General features: G+C 51.4%; 2 protein-coding genes across 3 annotated transcripts in view; one reads left to right on the top strand and one right to left on the bottom strand.

Moving 5' to 3' along the window:
- The window catches only part of TRMO (tRNA methyltransferase O), a 116,429-nt gene that overhangs the window by 26,986 nt on the left and 76,253 nt on the right, over positions 1–13,190 (bottom strand). The window lies entirely within an intron of this gene.
- On the top strand, positions 4,262–7,654 carry FOXE1 (forkhead box E1). The gene has a single exon (XM_053568054.1). The coding sequence runs from the start codon at positions 4,401–4,403 to the stop codon at positions 5,523–5,525; it is 1,125 nt and encodes a 374-aa protein (XP_053424029.1). The 5' UTR covers positions 4,262–4,400; the 3' UTR covers positions 5,526–7,654.

The raw sequence follows: 13,190 nt of genomic DNA, 5'->3' as shown, positions 1-13,190 counted from the left end.
GGAGCTTTGGAGCACTGTCTTGCTTTGATGTTCCCTAGGGTCATACAGCTCTGCTGACCCAGACAGATTGTACCAGAAAAACCCAAGCAGAGGTCACTGTTGTGCGACTGTAATCAGATTCTTCCATCAGATTTGCAAGTGCAGGGGCCTGGAGTATCTGTTGTTGCTGGACAAGGAGAGTGTCCCAGGCTATGGAACTAGGTACAAGCAAGGCTCTAAGAATTGAGGAAAGGATGGGAAGTGGGGTGGGCTGGGAGGTGGGATGAGCAAGAAGTAAGAGCCAGAAGACCTGAGTTTCCCTCTCAGCCCCACGTTTCCCTCTCTGCAAGTGTTTAAGCAATTTTCTTCCACAATGTGGGCCCATCTCTTGCCAGCTATAATTTCCAAGATTTCCTTAAGCAGAAGACGAGCTGGTTACTTCTGCATTGCACATACAGAAATCTGGATCAAGGAACGAGGAGGAATTTTCCAGGACTCCTTACACACCCCCCTCCCCATTTAAATTTACAAACTCTCCTAGGGCACTTTAAAACTCAGGAAAACAGCTGTTGTGAAAGAGCAACAACAGATCACAGTCTCCTACCCGCCTTGCACATACAATGGCCTGCCATGGAGCATGTTTTTTCCCAGGAGTGCTGAGGATACACGCAGGGTTGAAGACCAGCAGGGAGTATATTGCAGTCACCTGGCTTGCCCACATCAACACCACCCCTACTGGGATTGGGAGAATAATTTCCAATTATTCCTAGCTTTGAAATGATTCCCAGTGACGTCTATCCTCACAAATATTAAGGAGCATCATGCCCGAGATGAGAATTTGCCCATGGCCACCCCACCCCCTAATCAAGAAATGGAGAGAGAAGCAAAGGAGAAACAGAGGAAATGCTCCGGCATCAAAGAGATTTTTAAGTATGGTTTTGACCCAGACAGGTAAACTGGTGATGTGTGTACTCATCAAATCATTTAATCTGAATTGTACACTGTGGATTCATAGAATCTCCAAAGTACAGAATTTTGAAATGCATATGAGAATAAAACATTTATGAAACAGAATTTTAGGGCCCCTTTGTTCATGGAAATCTTACAATCATGATCTTGGAAATTCTAATTTATCTTGATCTTGGTCTGAGGCACAAGAATAGCTCCGGTAGTAACAAAATTTGAGAAAGAAGAGTCAGAATTCTACAGGATCAAGGTCACAGACAAGAGATACTGAAAATCAGAAAATCCTCAGACATGGGGACTTTTAACCGTGGTCTCTAAAAATAGAGAATCATAAAGTCATGGGGCTGATCATTAAAGCATACAGTCATGAAAATTAAATTACTAGAATCAGATTCTTTGAGGTAAAGGATAGCATGGATCCAGCACTAACATTCTGGAATTAAGGAAGAAGAAAGTTGTGGATTTATATTACCCAAATATTCCATTCGGATACTCCTAGTCAGAAATTCAAATCAAATAATATATACCTAAGAGCTTAAAAAATCTAAAACTATTTTCAGGCACAAAATCTTAGTGTTCCAGTATCCCAGTTTGGTTTGTTTGTTTGTTTGAAGAGAGGGAATTTCATTATCTTGCCTGCACATCAGGGCGCAGTGGCTAGTCACAGGCAGGATAGTAGCACACACTACAGCCTCAAACTCCTGAGCTCAAGTATGCTCCTGCCTCAGCCTCCCATGTAGAGGGACTACAGGTATGTGCCACAGCCGAGGGGGCTTACTCCCAGTATCTTAAATATAATTAATAGGTTTGTAGACTTTGACTAGGAGCTTTAAGTCACAGGCATATACTCATAGGCAAAGAACTTAGCCTCTGGGTCATGGAATTTTAGAATTATAGGATCACATTCTTTGATTTACGAAATCACATTAGGATTAGAATAATGATCTAGAATTCAAAATACAAAAATCTGCATGGAAGAATCTTGAAAATACAGAGAACCACAAGACCCCAAATTATAAGGTCCTCCTGATATAATCCAGTTAAAATGTAAAAGTTTTAAGTTTTTTTTTTCCGTTTTGGAAAAAGAAACAGGAAGAAACCTGAATTTTCTCTTCTTCATTACTTTGAAGTAGGAAACTTGGAGTTTTGTTTAGCAAGTGTAAAAACCCCCCTCTCCATTCCTTCTGCACCCCTCTGCTGAGTAAAATCGTGGAGCAAACAGTACGAATATTTCCACACAACCCAGGTCGATGAAACGAGGATCTGGGCTTCGCCTGGTTCTTTCGAAAGCAGCTGCCAAACACTTAACCGCTAAGCCTGCCCTCAGCTCACCGCCACGAAGAATGCAACTGAAACTCTCAAAGGTATGCCATCCGCTTATGGCTAGAAACCTCTGGCTTGGGATCTCCCCTCCGTCAAGCCCTGCACCCACCCTTCTATCCTCCTAATCCTCCCAGCTGATTCGTGCCTGGAGCCTCCGGAGCCGGCACCACCAAGCCCGGAATCCTAAGGGTAGAAGGGGCCTCCGAGATCAGCACATACCCTTCAGCTCCCAATTCTCAAAGTAGAAAACTGACGCCCCCGGGAGGAGAAGAGACAGGCCCTCGGTCTCCCAGTGAATGGCCTGGGGGGAGGGAGGGAGGTGCAGCGCAAGGAGTTAGAGGGGCTGCCCCGCCAGGAGGGCCCGAACGGAGTCCTGCCTCCGACACCCTAATAAGCTCTCAGAATATCAGACACGAAGCTACCGGGTCCCATCTGCCCTCCCCATTCCCGGGGAGACACGCCACCTGGAGCAGCAACCTTCTTTCGCCTCCCTCACCGCCCCCACCCTGATAACCTTCGCAGCAGCGGAAAGGGGAAGTTTGGCTGCCCACCCCCCCCCCCAGAGGAAAGCTTCCGGGAGACCCCTCTGGCCTGGAGGAATTGAAGGAGGAGGTTACGGCTAGAGTGTATCAACCTAGCCTGCATCGTCTTTAATCCGCGCGCCCCTGTCCATCATGTAGACAGAGGTCCCAAGTCACTCAAAGACGGATGATGGGGGCGAGGGGACGACTTTTCCCTAAATATTGACAACAGAAGGGCTTTTGAAATCCAAACCCTGAGTAGAGTTGAGGAATCTAGGACCCAAAGGGGGGGAAAGTGGCTAACTCTGCCACACAGTCGGGAAGCGCAGTCCTAAAAATGACGCAGGTTTGAGGCTCAGATAAGCCGAGAAGTAGAAGACGAGCAGTCACCTTCCCTTTCGGCCTTAGGAAACCTGGTCTGAAAGATGCGGGGACTGGAGTGGTTTGGAAATCATACCGAAAGAGCTCAGGCAACAATCTCCCAGATCTCCCTTCCCGTCCTTCACCCCACGATAACCAAGCGCCCCCTCCGGCAATGCTCACCCTCTCAGGGCAGAAAATTGAGGTGAGCCCTTCCTTTCACCCGCGAGTCCCAACCCTCTGCAGAGGCCGGAAAAGTCCGGAAGCGCAGAGTTTAGGCACTGAGGGATTCGGAGCCGGCAGGTCGCTGGACTCTCTGAGCCTCAGTCTCCCCGTGGGCGCGCAGAGGGGGGCTGGCCCCCGGGAGGATCTCCAAGCTCCCGCCCAGCTCTGACGTTGTGGGGCTTCTGCCGCACCGCCACAGCTGCACCTACCTGCGGAGGCGCGCCGGGCTCCGGGGGCGGGCAGTAGTGGGGGGGAGCAGGCAGGGAACTGGCGCCGCCCCACGCTTCCCGACGTCTTTAAGGAGGAGAAGCCAGAGGAGGGAGGAGCCGATCCGGGGGTGTGCAGAGGGGCGCCTCGCCAGCGGTCCCCAAGGCTGGTGTCCAAGGCTGCGGAGAGGAGCAGTCCCACGCCGCCCTGCCTGGGCCCGCGCCCAGACCTTGAGGCCCGCGCCTTGCCTCCCTGACCTTGGCCCTGCCCGCCACCTTGGCTGCAGGGGCGCAGCATGGGCGGCCCCCGCCATATCGCCCCGCGCCTGCACTAACTGCCCTCGCTTAGGCCTTTGGGCCGCAACTTCTTCGCACACGGTTATCCTCGAACCAAGCGGGACTCCAGACCTGCTGCAGGCGTCCCAACTCGGAACCACTTCCGGACCCCTTGACTGCCTGGCACCACCACGTTCGGGACCATCCAGCCGGTGACCGGAGCCTATTCCTCGTGCCCGCCGCCACTGCCTGGCCTCGAGCTGCACAACACGGGCTGAGCCGTCGGTGGGCGGGACGCTCCTGTGCCTCTGTCTGCACCACGCTAGCCCGAGACCGTGGGCGCCGAGCCTCCAGCTTGCCCCAGCCTGGAGAGCTGTGTTCTCAGTGCCAGCTCACGAGGACCTCCAGAGCTCTCCCCAGAGGATCCTAGCATCCTATTCACGGACCTCACGTCCCAAGCCAGCCGCTCCCAGACCCCACCCGCCACCCCGACCCTTGACAGCGGCGGGTAGCACAGACGCCGGGGGCTCAGGGCGGCTGAGCCATGACTGCTGAGAGCGGGCCGCCGCCGCCCCCGCCCCAGCCCGAAGTACTGGCAGCGGTGAAGGAGGAGAGCGGCGAGGCCGGAGAGACTGCGACCGGAGTCCCGGCGGAGGCGGCTGGCCGCGGCTCGGGCGGGCGGCGCCGCAAGCGCCCTCTGCAGCGCGGGAAGCCGCCCTACAGTTACATCGCGCTCATTGCCATGGCCATCGCTCACGCGCCGGAGCGCCGCCTCACTCTGGGCGGCATCTACAAATTCATCACTGAACGCTTCCCCTTCTACCGCGACAACCCCAAAAAGTGGCAGAACAGCATCCGCCACAACCTCACTCTCAACGACTGCTTTCTCAAGATCCCGCGCGAGGCCGGCCGCCCGGGCAAGGGCAACTACTGGGCACTCGACCCCAACGCTGAGGACATGTTCGAGAGCGGCAGCTTCCTGCGCCGCCGCAAGCGCTTCAAGCGTTCGGACCTCTCCACTTACCCGGCCTACATGCACGACGCGGCGGCCGCCGCAGCTGCAGCAGCCGCCGCCGCTGCCGCCATCTTCCCGGGAGCCGTCCCCGCCGCACGTCCGCCCTATCCGAGTGCCGTCTACGCGGGCTACGCTCCGTCGTCGCTCGCCGCGCCGCCACCGGTCTACTACCCTGCCGCGTCGCCAGGCCCTTGTCGCGTCTTCGGCTTGGTTCCTGAGAGGCCGCTCAGCCCAGAGCTGGGGCCCGTGCCGTCGGGGCCAGGCGGCTCTTGCGCCTTTGCCTCGGTCGGCGCCCCCGCCACTACCACGAGCTACCAGCCCGCCGGCTGCACAGGGGCCCGGTCGTCTAACGCTTCAGCTTATGCGTCCGCCTACGCGGGCACCGATGGCTCATACCCGCAGGGTGCTAGCAGCGCGCTCTTTGCAGCTGCTGGGCGCCTAACTGGACCCGCTTCGCCCCCCGCAGGTGGCAGCGGTGGCTGCATTGAGAGCGCAGTAGACTTCTATGGGCGCGCATCTCCCGGCCAGTTCGGAGCGCTGGGGCCCTGCTACAACCCTGCGGGGCAGCTCGGAGGGTCTAGTGGAGCCACCTACCATGCTCGCCATGCCCCCGTCTACCCTGGCGGGATAGATCGGTTTGTGTCAGCCATGTGAGTCGAGCGTAGGGACGAAAACCCAAGACACCTCAGCTGTCCATACGAACTAAGTTTTTCTGCTACCAAAAGGACCGAACTGGAGAGAGGACCCAGCTGGGTCCCACATGGAAGGGGCCGAGAAGTCTGTAGAGGCGCACCGCGTCCACTGGTTTACTTTGCAAACGGGAAGAGCGTGGAGCGAGTCAGCCAGAGCCCTTGGACTAGCTCTAGAGACCCTCGATGGGACGAAGCCCTGAAGGACATGCCTTTCTGACATTCCCTCAGGGAATCCTTGGCGACAAAGGGGGTGGGGGTGGGGGTGGGGGTGCAGCATGTGTCTACACCAGAGACCAGGATCGGAAGTGTGGGAAATCACATAACTTCACGCTTCCATGTGCTGCTGAAAAGTCGGGCCTCTTTACTTGGTTCGGCTTCTTTCGCCTTTGACTGCGTTATTACAATAAAGGACTCAGACTGTGCCATTATTTTTCAAGTAATGAGGACAAATTTGCAAAAGAAGTAGCCCTTTTAAAGAAAAATGGGAGAATTCTTTCTGCTCTGGTTTACCTGGGTTGGTTTTTCCTGCCTCTGAAACCGGCAGGCCTAGCTGGAGTCTATGCTTCAGGCTCCCCAATGTGACCCAGTCCCTTCACCTGAACCTTCACTCTCCCGATTGGTTGGTTACACAAGAGGCCTGCACGATTCTACCTTGTCTTAAGGCCCCCATCATGGCATCATGGTAGATGCAGCCCCGCATGTTTGGCAGCATTGGTGAGCCACCCAGGGCCTCTGTGTAGCCATCCAAAATCTTACTGCTGTTCTCAGGAATGGGAACAGAGCTCACGGCAAGCGTCTAACGTTAAGTCCCAGGATTAGTTCCAGACAGCAATTATATCATAATTAAATTGAACTTTTGAGCAGGATGTGCTGGTCATTCCATAGCTATGACTGCCCAGTCATAAATATGATTTTCTGGTAAGACAAATAGAAATACATTCATTTGTTGTCCACTGTTTCTTTTCATCAAGCAGCCCTGGATCAATGGGTAAACTAAGCTCAAGTATATGAGAGGACTGGGGTGGGGGGGAGGGGATGGGGTATGAGCCCATAGCTGACAGTTTCCAGTAGCAAAGATTGGCGCTTCCATCCCTGCTACACCTTAGCAGCTTGCTTGTGCAAAAATTAAAGAGAAAAATGAAATAGGGGTGATCAATGAAATAAGCTTTAGAACCTGGATTTTTAATTTTATTTTGTGTTTATTTGTTTTAAAGCAGCACTTTTAGGCTCACTAAAATCTGAAAATCCAACAACTCTCCCATCTTTCTCTTGAGAAATCTTGTAAGTTTTTATTCTGGGGCAAAAATTTCCAATGTCAAACTATTTCAGAGGTTCCCTTCACAACTCTCAGATAAACCTAAGTGTTCAGATGAACCATTTTAATGAAAATCTTTGAGCAAGTGAGTTCTGGCAAGAAAAACTCAGCCTCTTTCTGCATAGTTAACTTGGTAGGGAAGGGCAACACAGAAAAGAAATTTGTACAAAAACCATTGGTAATGTTTATTTTTATTTGGGGGACTGCACTACCCTGTTTACAAAGACATGTGAACTTGGTTAAGTCCAGACAAAATCTGTCCAAATCAGTACTTCCTGGTAGAAATATAATGTGAGCAAAGCCACATTATAGTTTATTTTAAAATTTTCTAGTAGCCAGATTAATAAACTAAAAAGAAACAGGTGATATTAATAGTATGTTTGTCCAATATATCCAACTATTATTTCAACATATAATCAACGTAAGATTTGTTGAGATGTTTTGCTTTTTTTCATACAAAGCCTTTGAAACTTGGAGTGCATTTTATACTTAACAGCATATTCTCATTTGGACTATCTACAATCCACATACTCAATAGCAACACTCTTGGACAGTGCGGGTCTACATGCTGGTCCTTCCTGACTTTGGTAGTACCGTAGTAAATGAACACCTGGAAGTGAGAGGACGCTGGAGTACCAATCCTGCCCCTGGTGGGTCCAGATTCCAGACCAGCCCTGTGACCTTGGAAAAAGCCCAGGTCCTGGGCCTCCCTCCTCTCTCTATGAACCTTTGCAGGATTGGAATTCAAGTGTTCTCCATGTGCAGCTGGAGATCAGAATGCCATGCTTAGTTGGCAGGCCGGTGGGGGGCGGGGGCGGGGTTGTGGCTGGAGAAGAGTGGTCTTTGCACCTAGTTACTGCAGAAGTTGCCTTTCTTTGTTTACTATTTAGCAAATCCAGGGCTTTGACAAAGCCATTAACCTTAGGCCAGTTTCTTCTCTGGTGTTCCCATTTGTGAAAGGGACATTTGTGAGGCTACCTCAGAGGGTCCTCCTAGAGTTAAAGAAGACAAGAAAAGTGGAAACACACCCTGTAAACTATAGATCGCCAAGCATAGGAAGGCGGAAAGGCTTTAATGAATAGCCGGATTGTAACGAAGCCTCTTGGAGAAAGATGAGATGGGAAAGAGCAGAAGGGAACTTGCTAGAAATGCAGGTTCTCAGCTTGGGCGACAGGTAAGATTATGCCAAAGGCGGGGGTCAACGCCAGGAGAGAAAGGACATTTCTCGGAGAGACCTGGGTGTGTATTACAGGAACCCCGAGGAAGGGGGAGACCGGGAAGGTGTTGGAATCGAGGGTGAAGACAAAGGGACAGCCGTTCTCGGCTTCCCGCGGGCGGACAGCACACGGAGCGTGAGCGCTGTCGCCCGGCCGGAATGGGCTCAGGGCAGGGGAGCCTCCGAGACGGTGCGCGGCGTCCCGGCCTCACCCACCCGTGAGGTCGCGGGCTGACCCTCCAGCCCGCCTGACTCTAGGATCTTGAGAGCAGTCATCTTGAAATGCCAGCTCTAGGAATTTCCTATCCGTGGGACAGGACCTCCCCGCCGCACATCGGGAAGCTCAGAGACTGAAGATGCGCTTCTTTTTGTTTTATTTTTCTTCTTTCTATTATGAACACAAAAAATCGTTTGCTGATCTGAGGGCCCAGCACCTCCAGCGTCGTGTGCTGGCGCCCCTGGGCCACTGTGGGTAATTAGATGCGTTTTTCCCTAATTGCCCAAGGCTCGTTAGAATTCGCCCCAGAGCTGTAACATTTATTTTCTTTCAAATTAACTTTGCTTGCAATTAAGTTTAGGAAACCAGCAACAAAAGCAGATTTGGCCTGAGGTCGTTAACTACGAAAATGGATTAGGAAACGTTCTTCCCCAATTTAAGGGGAAAGATTCCTGCCGCTAGCGCTTTGGGAGCAGTGTCCGGACAGCAGAGGCAAAGTGGCAGCAGAAAGCGGCTCACCCGGGTAGTGGGCGAGGGCAGCAGCGGTGGCCTTCCCCATCTGGGTGACTCCTGTTCCTGTAAGAGTAAGGATAACGTCGCTCAACGATTTCCGGCGGTTTAAGCTGGATGGACTATGTACGGATGAAAGGAGCACATTCGTAAACACAATCTCGTTTTCTAAGAACTTTGTGAGAATTATCCTTTACTAAAATTATTTTCTTATTACAAAATCAGTGTGTGTTTATTGTTTAAAAATGACAGGTAAGAGAAAGAAGGAGGGAGAGAAATAGCAAAAGAAAGTGGAAAAAAAGTGAAAGGAACCTATAGTTCACCAGAGAAAGCACAGTTGTCACTTCAGTGCATACCTTCTCTGGATTTTGTTTTCCTTTTCCCCTATATGGGAGGCCTGAGTCTTGACTTTGTCACTGAATTGCTGTGAGATCTTAAACAAGTTCCTTTCCGCCCTGGGTAGGCCTCAGTTCCCCCACCTGGGTGCAGATCCCCTCACCCCCACGTTCTCTAACTCCTGCTGCTTTGCACATTTGAGTCCAGGAGGTGCTACTGCAAGGCCAGAAGGGAGGCTTGGGGGAAGGCAAGGAGACTGAGGTCCGGTCCTGCACCCCTGGGAACTTGCTAGAAATGCAGGTTCTCAGGCCACACTCCAGACCTACCAGCCCAGCACCTGCCTTTCAACAGGACCCTCAGGTAATCCATATGCTGTGGGCAAAGAAGTAGAACTTTGGGGAAAAAAGTGTTTTATGTTGTTAAGATCAGAGATACCAGTATAACCTCCAGGAACCTCTTATGTCTGGCCAAGAATCCTAACCAGTGTCCAAACTACCTTGTGACTCTGGCTGGAGAGCCAGGGGACAGGGCTGGCTGGAGTGTTCACCTCCTCCCTTAGAGGTACTTTCTGAGTCTTGGAATCCTAACCCTTAGAATGCATCTCATCTCATGTTTCCAGCTGTATCAGTGACTGTGACAATGACATTCAACTAGAGTGTATCTGAAAGGATCTTGAAACTGGGGTGCTAGTTAGAGCCAGAGCAGAAACCCAGCTCCTGACTCCTAACTAAGGAACTTTGGAGGCTTTGAATTCGATCTCCGTATCCTCCCTACGGAGCAAATATGCCCAAGTATGGAATAAACTTGGCTTCTGACAGCCCTAAGTCTGGGATAGTTGGGGAAAAATAAAGCTTTCTGGTCAGAACACAATGGCCAGCAAGAAGAGGCCCCTATCTCCAAGTTAGCCTGGGCTGAGGGATCCTCCAGGGTCCTAGGAACCCTAAGGAGCCCCCTGCCCCAAAGACACATACTCTTCTGGAGAACTTGGGTTTCTGCCCTCTTCCTGTTCCTGAGAAGTGCTGTCTTCTGAAGGGTATGGACTTGACAACAGAGTTGGAAAAATATGTCCTTGATGAAAGCAATTCTGACAGGGCCATGTACCATGAAGGGTGGGGCAGGGACCCAGACTGGGGAAGCATGTTCCTAGGATCACAGAGCCATACACTGAGAGAACCAGGACTCTCAGCTCAGGGCTCATGTCATTCTCGGTAGGAATACAGAGGAATACCATGAGTATGTGCAGAATTTCTATAGTGTTCAAGCTAGAATAGAACCTATGCTCCACCACGGGAGACCACATTTGATTATCATCTTTATGTGGAAGTAGAAGTAATCAAGTGGGGTGAGTGAATGTAGGGGTTAGAGGTTGAGGGTGGAGTGCAGTTTGGGGATGAGCTTCCCAGTCAGGGACTCCATTACTGGATGGGTAAACCGAGCCCATGGTTAATTCAATAAATGGCTTGGAACTACCTAGAGAGAAAGTGGTGCGACTAGTGCTTCTCAGGCCAAACTGATCAGTGAATAAAATTTAAAATGGGGTGGGCAGGCAGAGTGAAGGGAAGATAGGAAGCCCTTGATGAGTTTGGACCCTGGTCTGGCTGTCCCTGCCCTCTCTCCAGGGCCTCCTCTATGGCTGAGGCCAAAGGCAGACTTTACAGAGCCCCTGGAGTCGTCCCCACTGCTTGGCCTCAGGAGAGGAATACTCTCCACTCTCTGTGGAATTCCCTGTGCCCCTGTGCCACCCTCCACCTCTCCCTTCTGAGAGCAAAGGCTCAGATTTCCATTTCAGGCCAGAAGGGTTAACCTGGCACAGAAGCACATAGTCAGGGAGGCTGGGGATCAGCTCTCAGCCCCTCCCAGGATGAGAAAGGGATTGGGAAGCCAGAATCAGGGTGAATCTCAGGCTGGGTGTAGAGTACCAGCTTATCTCACTATCTGAGAAGGTGGAGAAGTGAGAACACACTTCTCTTGAGGGTGTTGGCAGAGCAGAGCTCCAGCTATAGTTTTTCAGGCATGGAGGCTCTCAGCAAACAAGCCATAAACTGAGAGCCACAGCCTCTGCCCTCAGCACCCGCAACCAGCCAGGGCCTCCCATAGGTGTCCTGCCTCCATCCTGCCCCCACTGCCAGCCTCATCCTTCAGAAGCTGAACTCCAATCTGGTGGAGCAGGCTACCTGCTGTCTGCAACAGAAAGCCTCACCTCTTCCCCCCTGGCACTCAGGACCCTTTGTGACCCTTATGCCAACCATGTTGTAGCCTCAAACCCATAGCTGCCCTTCCCACCCACCTACGCTGCAGCCAACAGGCCATTTGTTGTTCCCCAGACACCCCACATGTTGCTGTGGCCATGAATTTGCTCTAAAAATTTCCTTTCCGGGAACCACCTAACCCCATACTGCACCTCCAGCCTCCACAGCCACCAGCCCATTCAGGAGCCCTGCACCTCTCCCTGATCACAGCACCAGCCTCCTAACCCAGCCCCCTGCTTCCTCCCTCCTTCCTGGGCAGTCTTCCCCATAGCAGCCAGCATTACCCAGCTCAAACATCAGCCAGACCATCACTCTCCTGAAGACCCAGACCTCAGGACAGGTGGAGCAATTAGAAACACGGCATTTCCTCAAGCAGTCCTATGAAGGGTTTCTTACTCTTTAATATGAAAAAATAACATTCAATATTAGGGTTTTCAAAAATTTTCCCTCCCAGGTAACACTTGCCTTTACCTCAAATGTCCATCACAACCTCATATGACTATTCAAGCTAGGGTGGGATGGGGTCTGTCATCCTTTTCCCTGGACAAGTGCTCATGAAGAAAGAACAGCATTCTTTCTTGGGGATTGTGCACAGGGCATTTGATGGTAAAGTGGGGGTGACCAGATGGACCACATTGAGGACACTATACAGTGGGCAGCTCTGGAAAGGGATAAAACAGTGTACCCTCCTTCTGGCATATTCAAGAAGTCATGCAAGATGCTGCCAGTGGTCTGCCCAGCCATCTTCTCCCCTTCTTCTTTACTCACAAGATCCCGATTTTGTTCAGGTTTCAGTTGGTGATGCATTTTAGGGGATGTCTTACCTCTCGGGGGTCAATCTTGACTTCCCTAAGGTAAACATGGTGATAATTCCATCACCCTTGTGAGTGATTTGGAAATGGGCACAGGATACTTTCCAGGCCAATGAGATGTCCAGGATTACTGGAGACTTCTGGGAAACGTGTATTCTTAATTAAAAAGAGACAAGGGGGCCAGGTGTGGTGGCTCACACCTGTAATGTGAGCACTCTGGGAGGCTGAGGCAGGTGGATTCCTTGAGCTTAGGAGTTAAAGACTAAGAAAGAGCGAGACCCCATTTCTACTAAAAATAGAAAAACCTAGCCAGGCGTTATGGTGGTGCCTATAGTTCCAGCTACCTGGGAGGCTGAGGCAGGTGGATTGCTTGAGTTCAGGAGTTAAAGACTGAGAAAGAGGGAGACCCCATTTCTACTAAAAATAGAAAAAACTAGCCGGGTGTTATGGGGGGGGGGTGCCTGTAGTTTCAGCTACTTGGGAGGCTGAGGCAGAAGGATCACTTAAGCCCAAGAGTGTGATCTATGACACCATGGCACTCTACCCAGGGCAGCAGAGTAAGACTCTGTCTCCTCTCTCTCAAAAAAATAAAAAATAAAAATGAAAGAGACAAGAGAAAAGAAACTGTCCTTTTCCCACCTATGGATATTGTTTGCATGTGACAGCCTAGAAGTTTGGCAGCCATGTAGGGCCGGAGGGCACCAGCCTAAGAGAACACACTACCCTGCTGGGGACGTAGAGCAGAAAGGTAGGAAGGGCTGGGGCCTGATGACATCACTGAGTGCTGAGAAAGTGACTCTGAACCATTCCTGGTCCCTGGAGGCCCTGATGTCAGGGATAACATATGTCCTCCAAGAGGAAGATGCTTCTCCTTGGGCTTCCGATAGCCAAATGTATCCTAACTGATACAGAAGGGGACCCTATAGGGCAGGGGGAACCTGAGTCTTGGTTTATTTGCTTTGAGACTTCTCA

The sequence above is a fragment of the Nycticebus coucang genome, chromosome 2 (assembly GCF_027406575.1).
Source record: "Nycticebus coucang isolate mNycCou1 chromosome 2, mNycCou1.pri, whole genome shotgun sequence".
Taxonomy (NCBI): domain Eukaryota; kingdom Metazoa; phylum Chordata; class Mammalia; order Primates; family Lorisidae; genus Nycticebus; species Nycticebus coucang.
Note: the sequence above shows the minus strand (reverse complement) of the source record. Positions and strands in the feature narration are given on the sequence as shown.

Bases quoted from the DNA above. Each gene is read 5' to 3' on its own strand.
- FOXE1 (XM_053568054.1), top strand. From the start codon at position 4,401: ATGACTGCTGAGAGCGGGCCGCCGCCGCCCCCGCCCCAGCCCGAAGTA.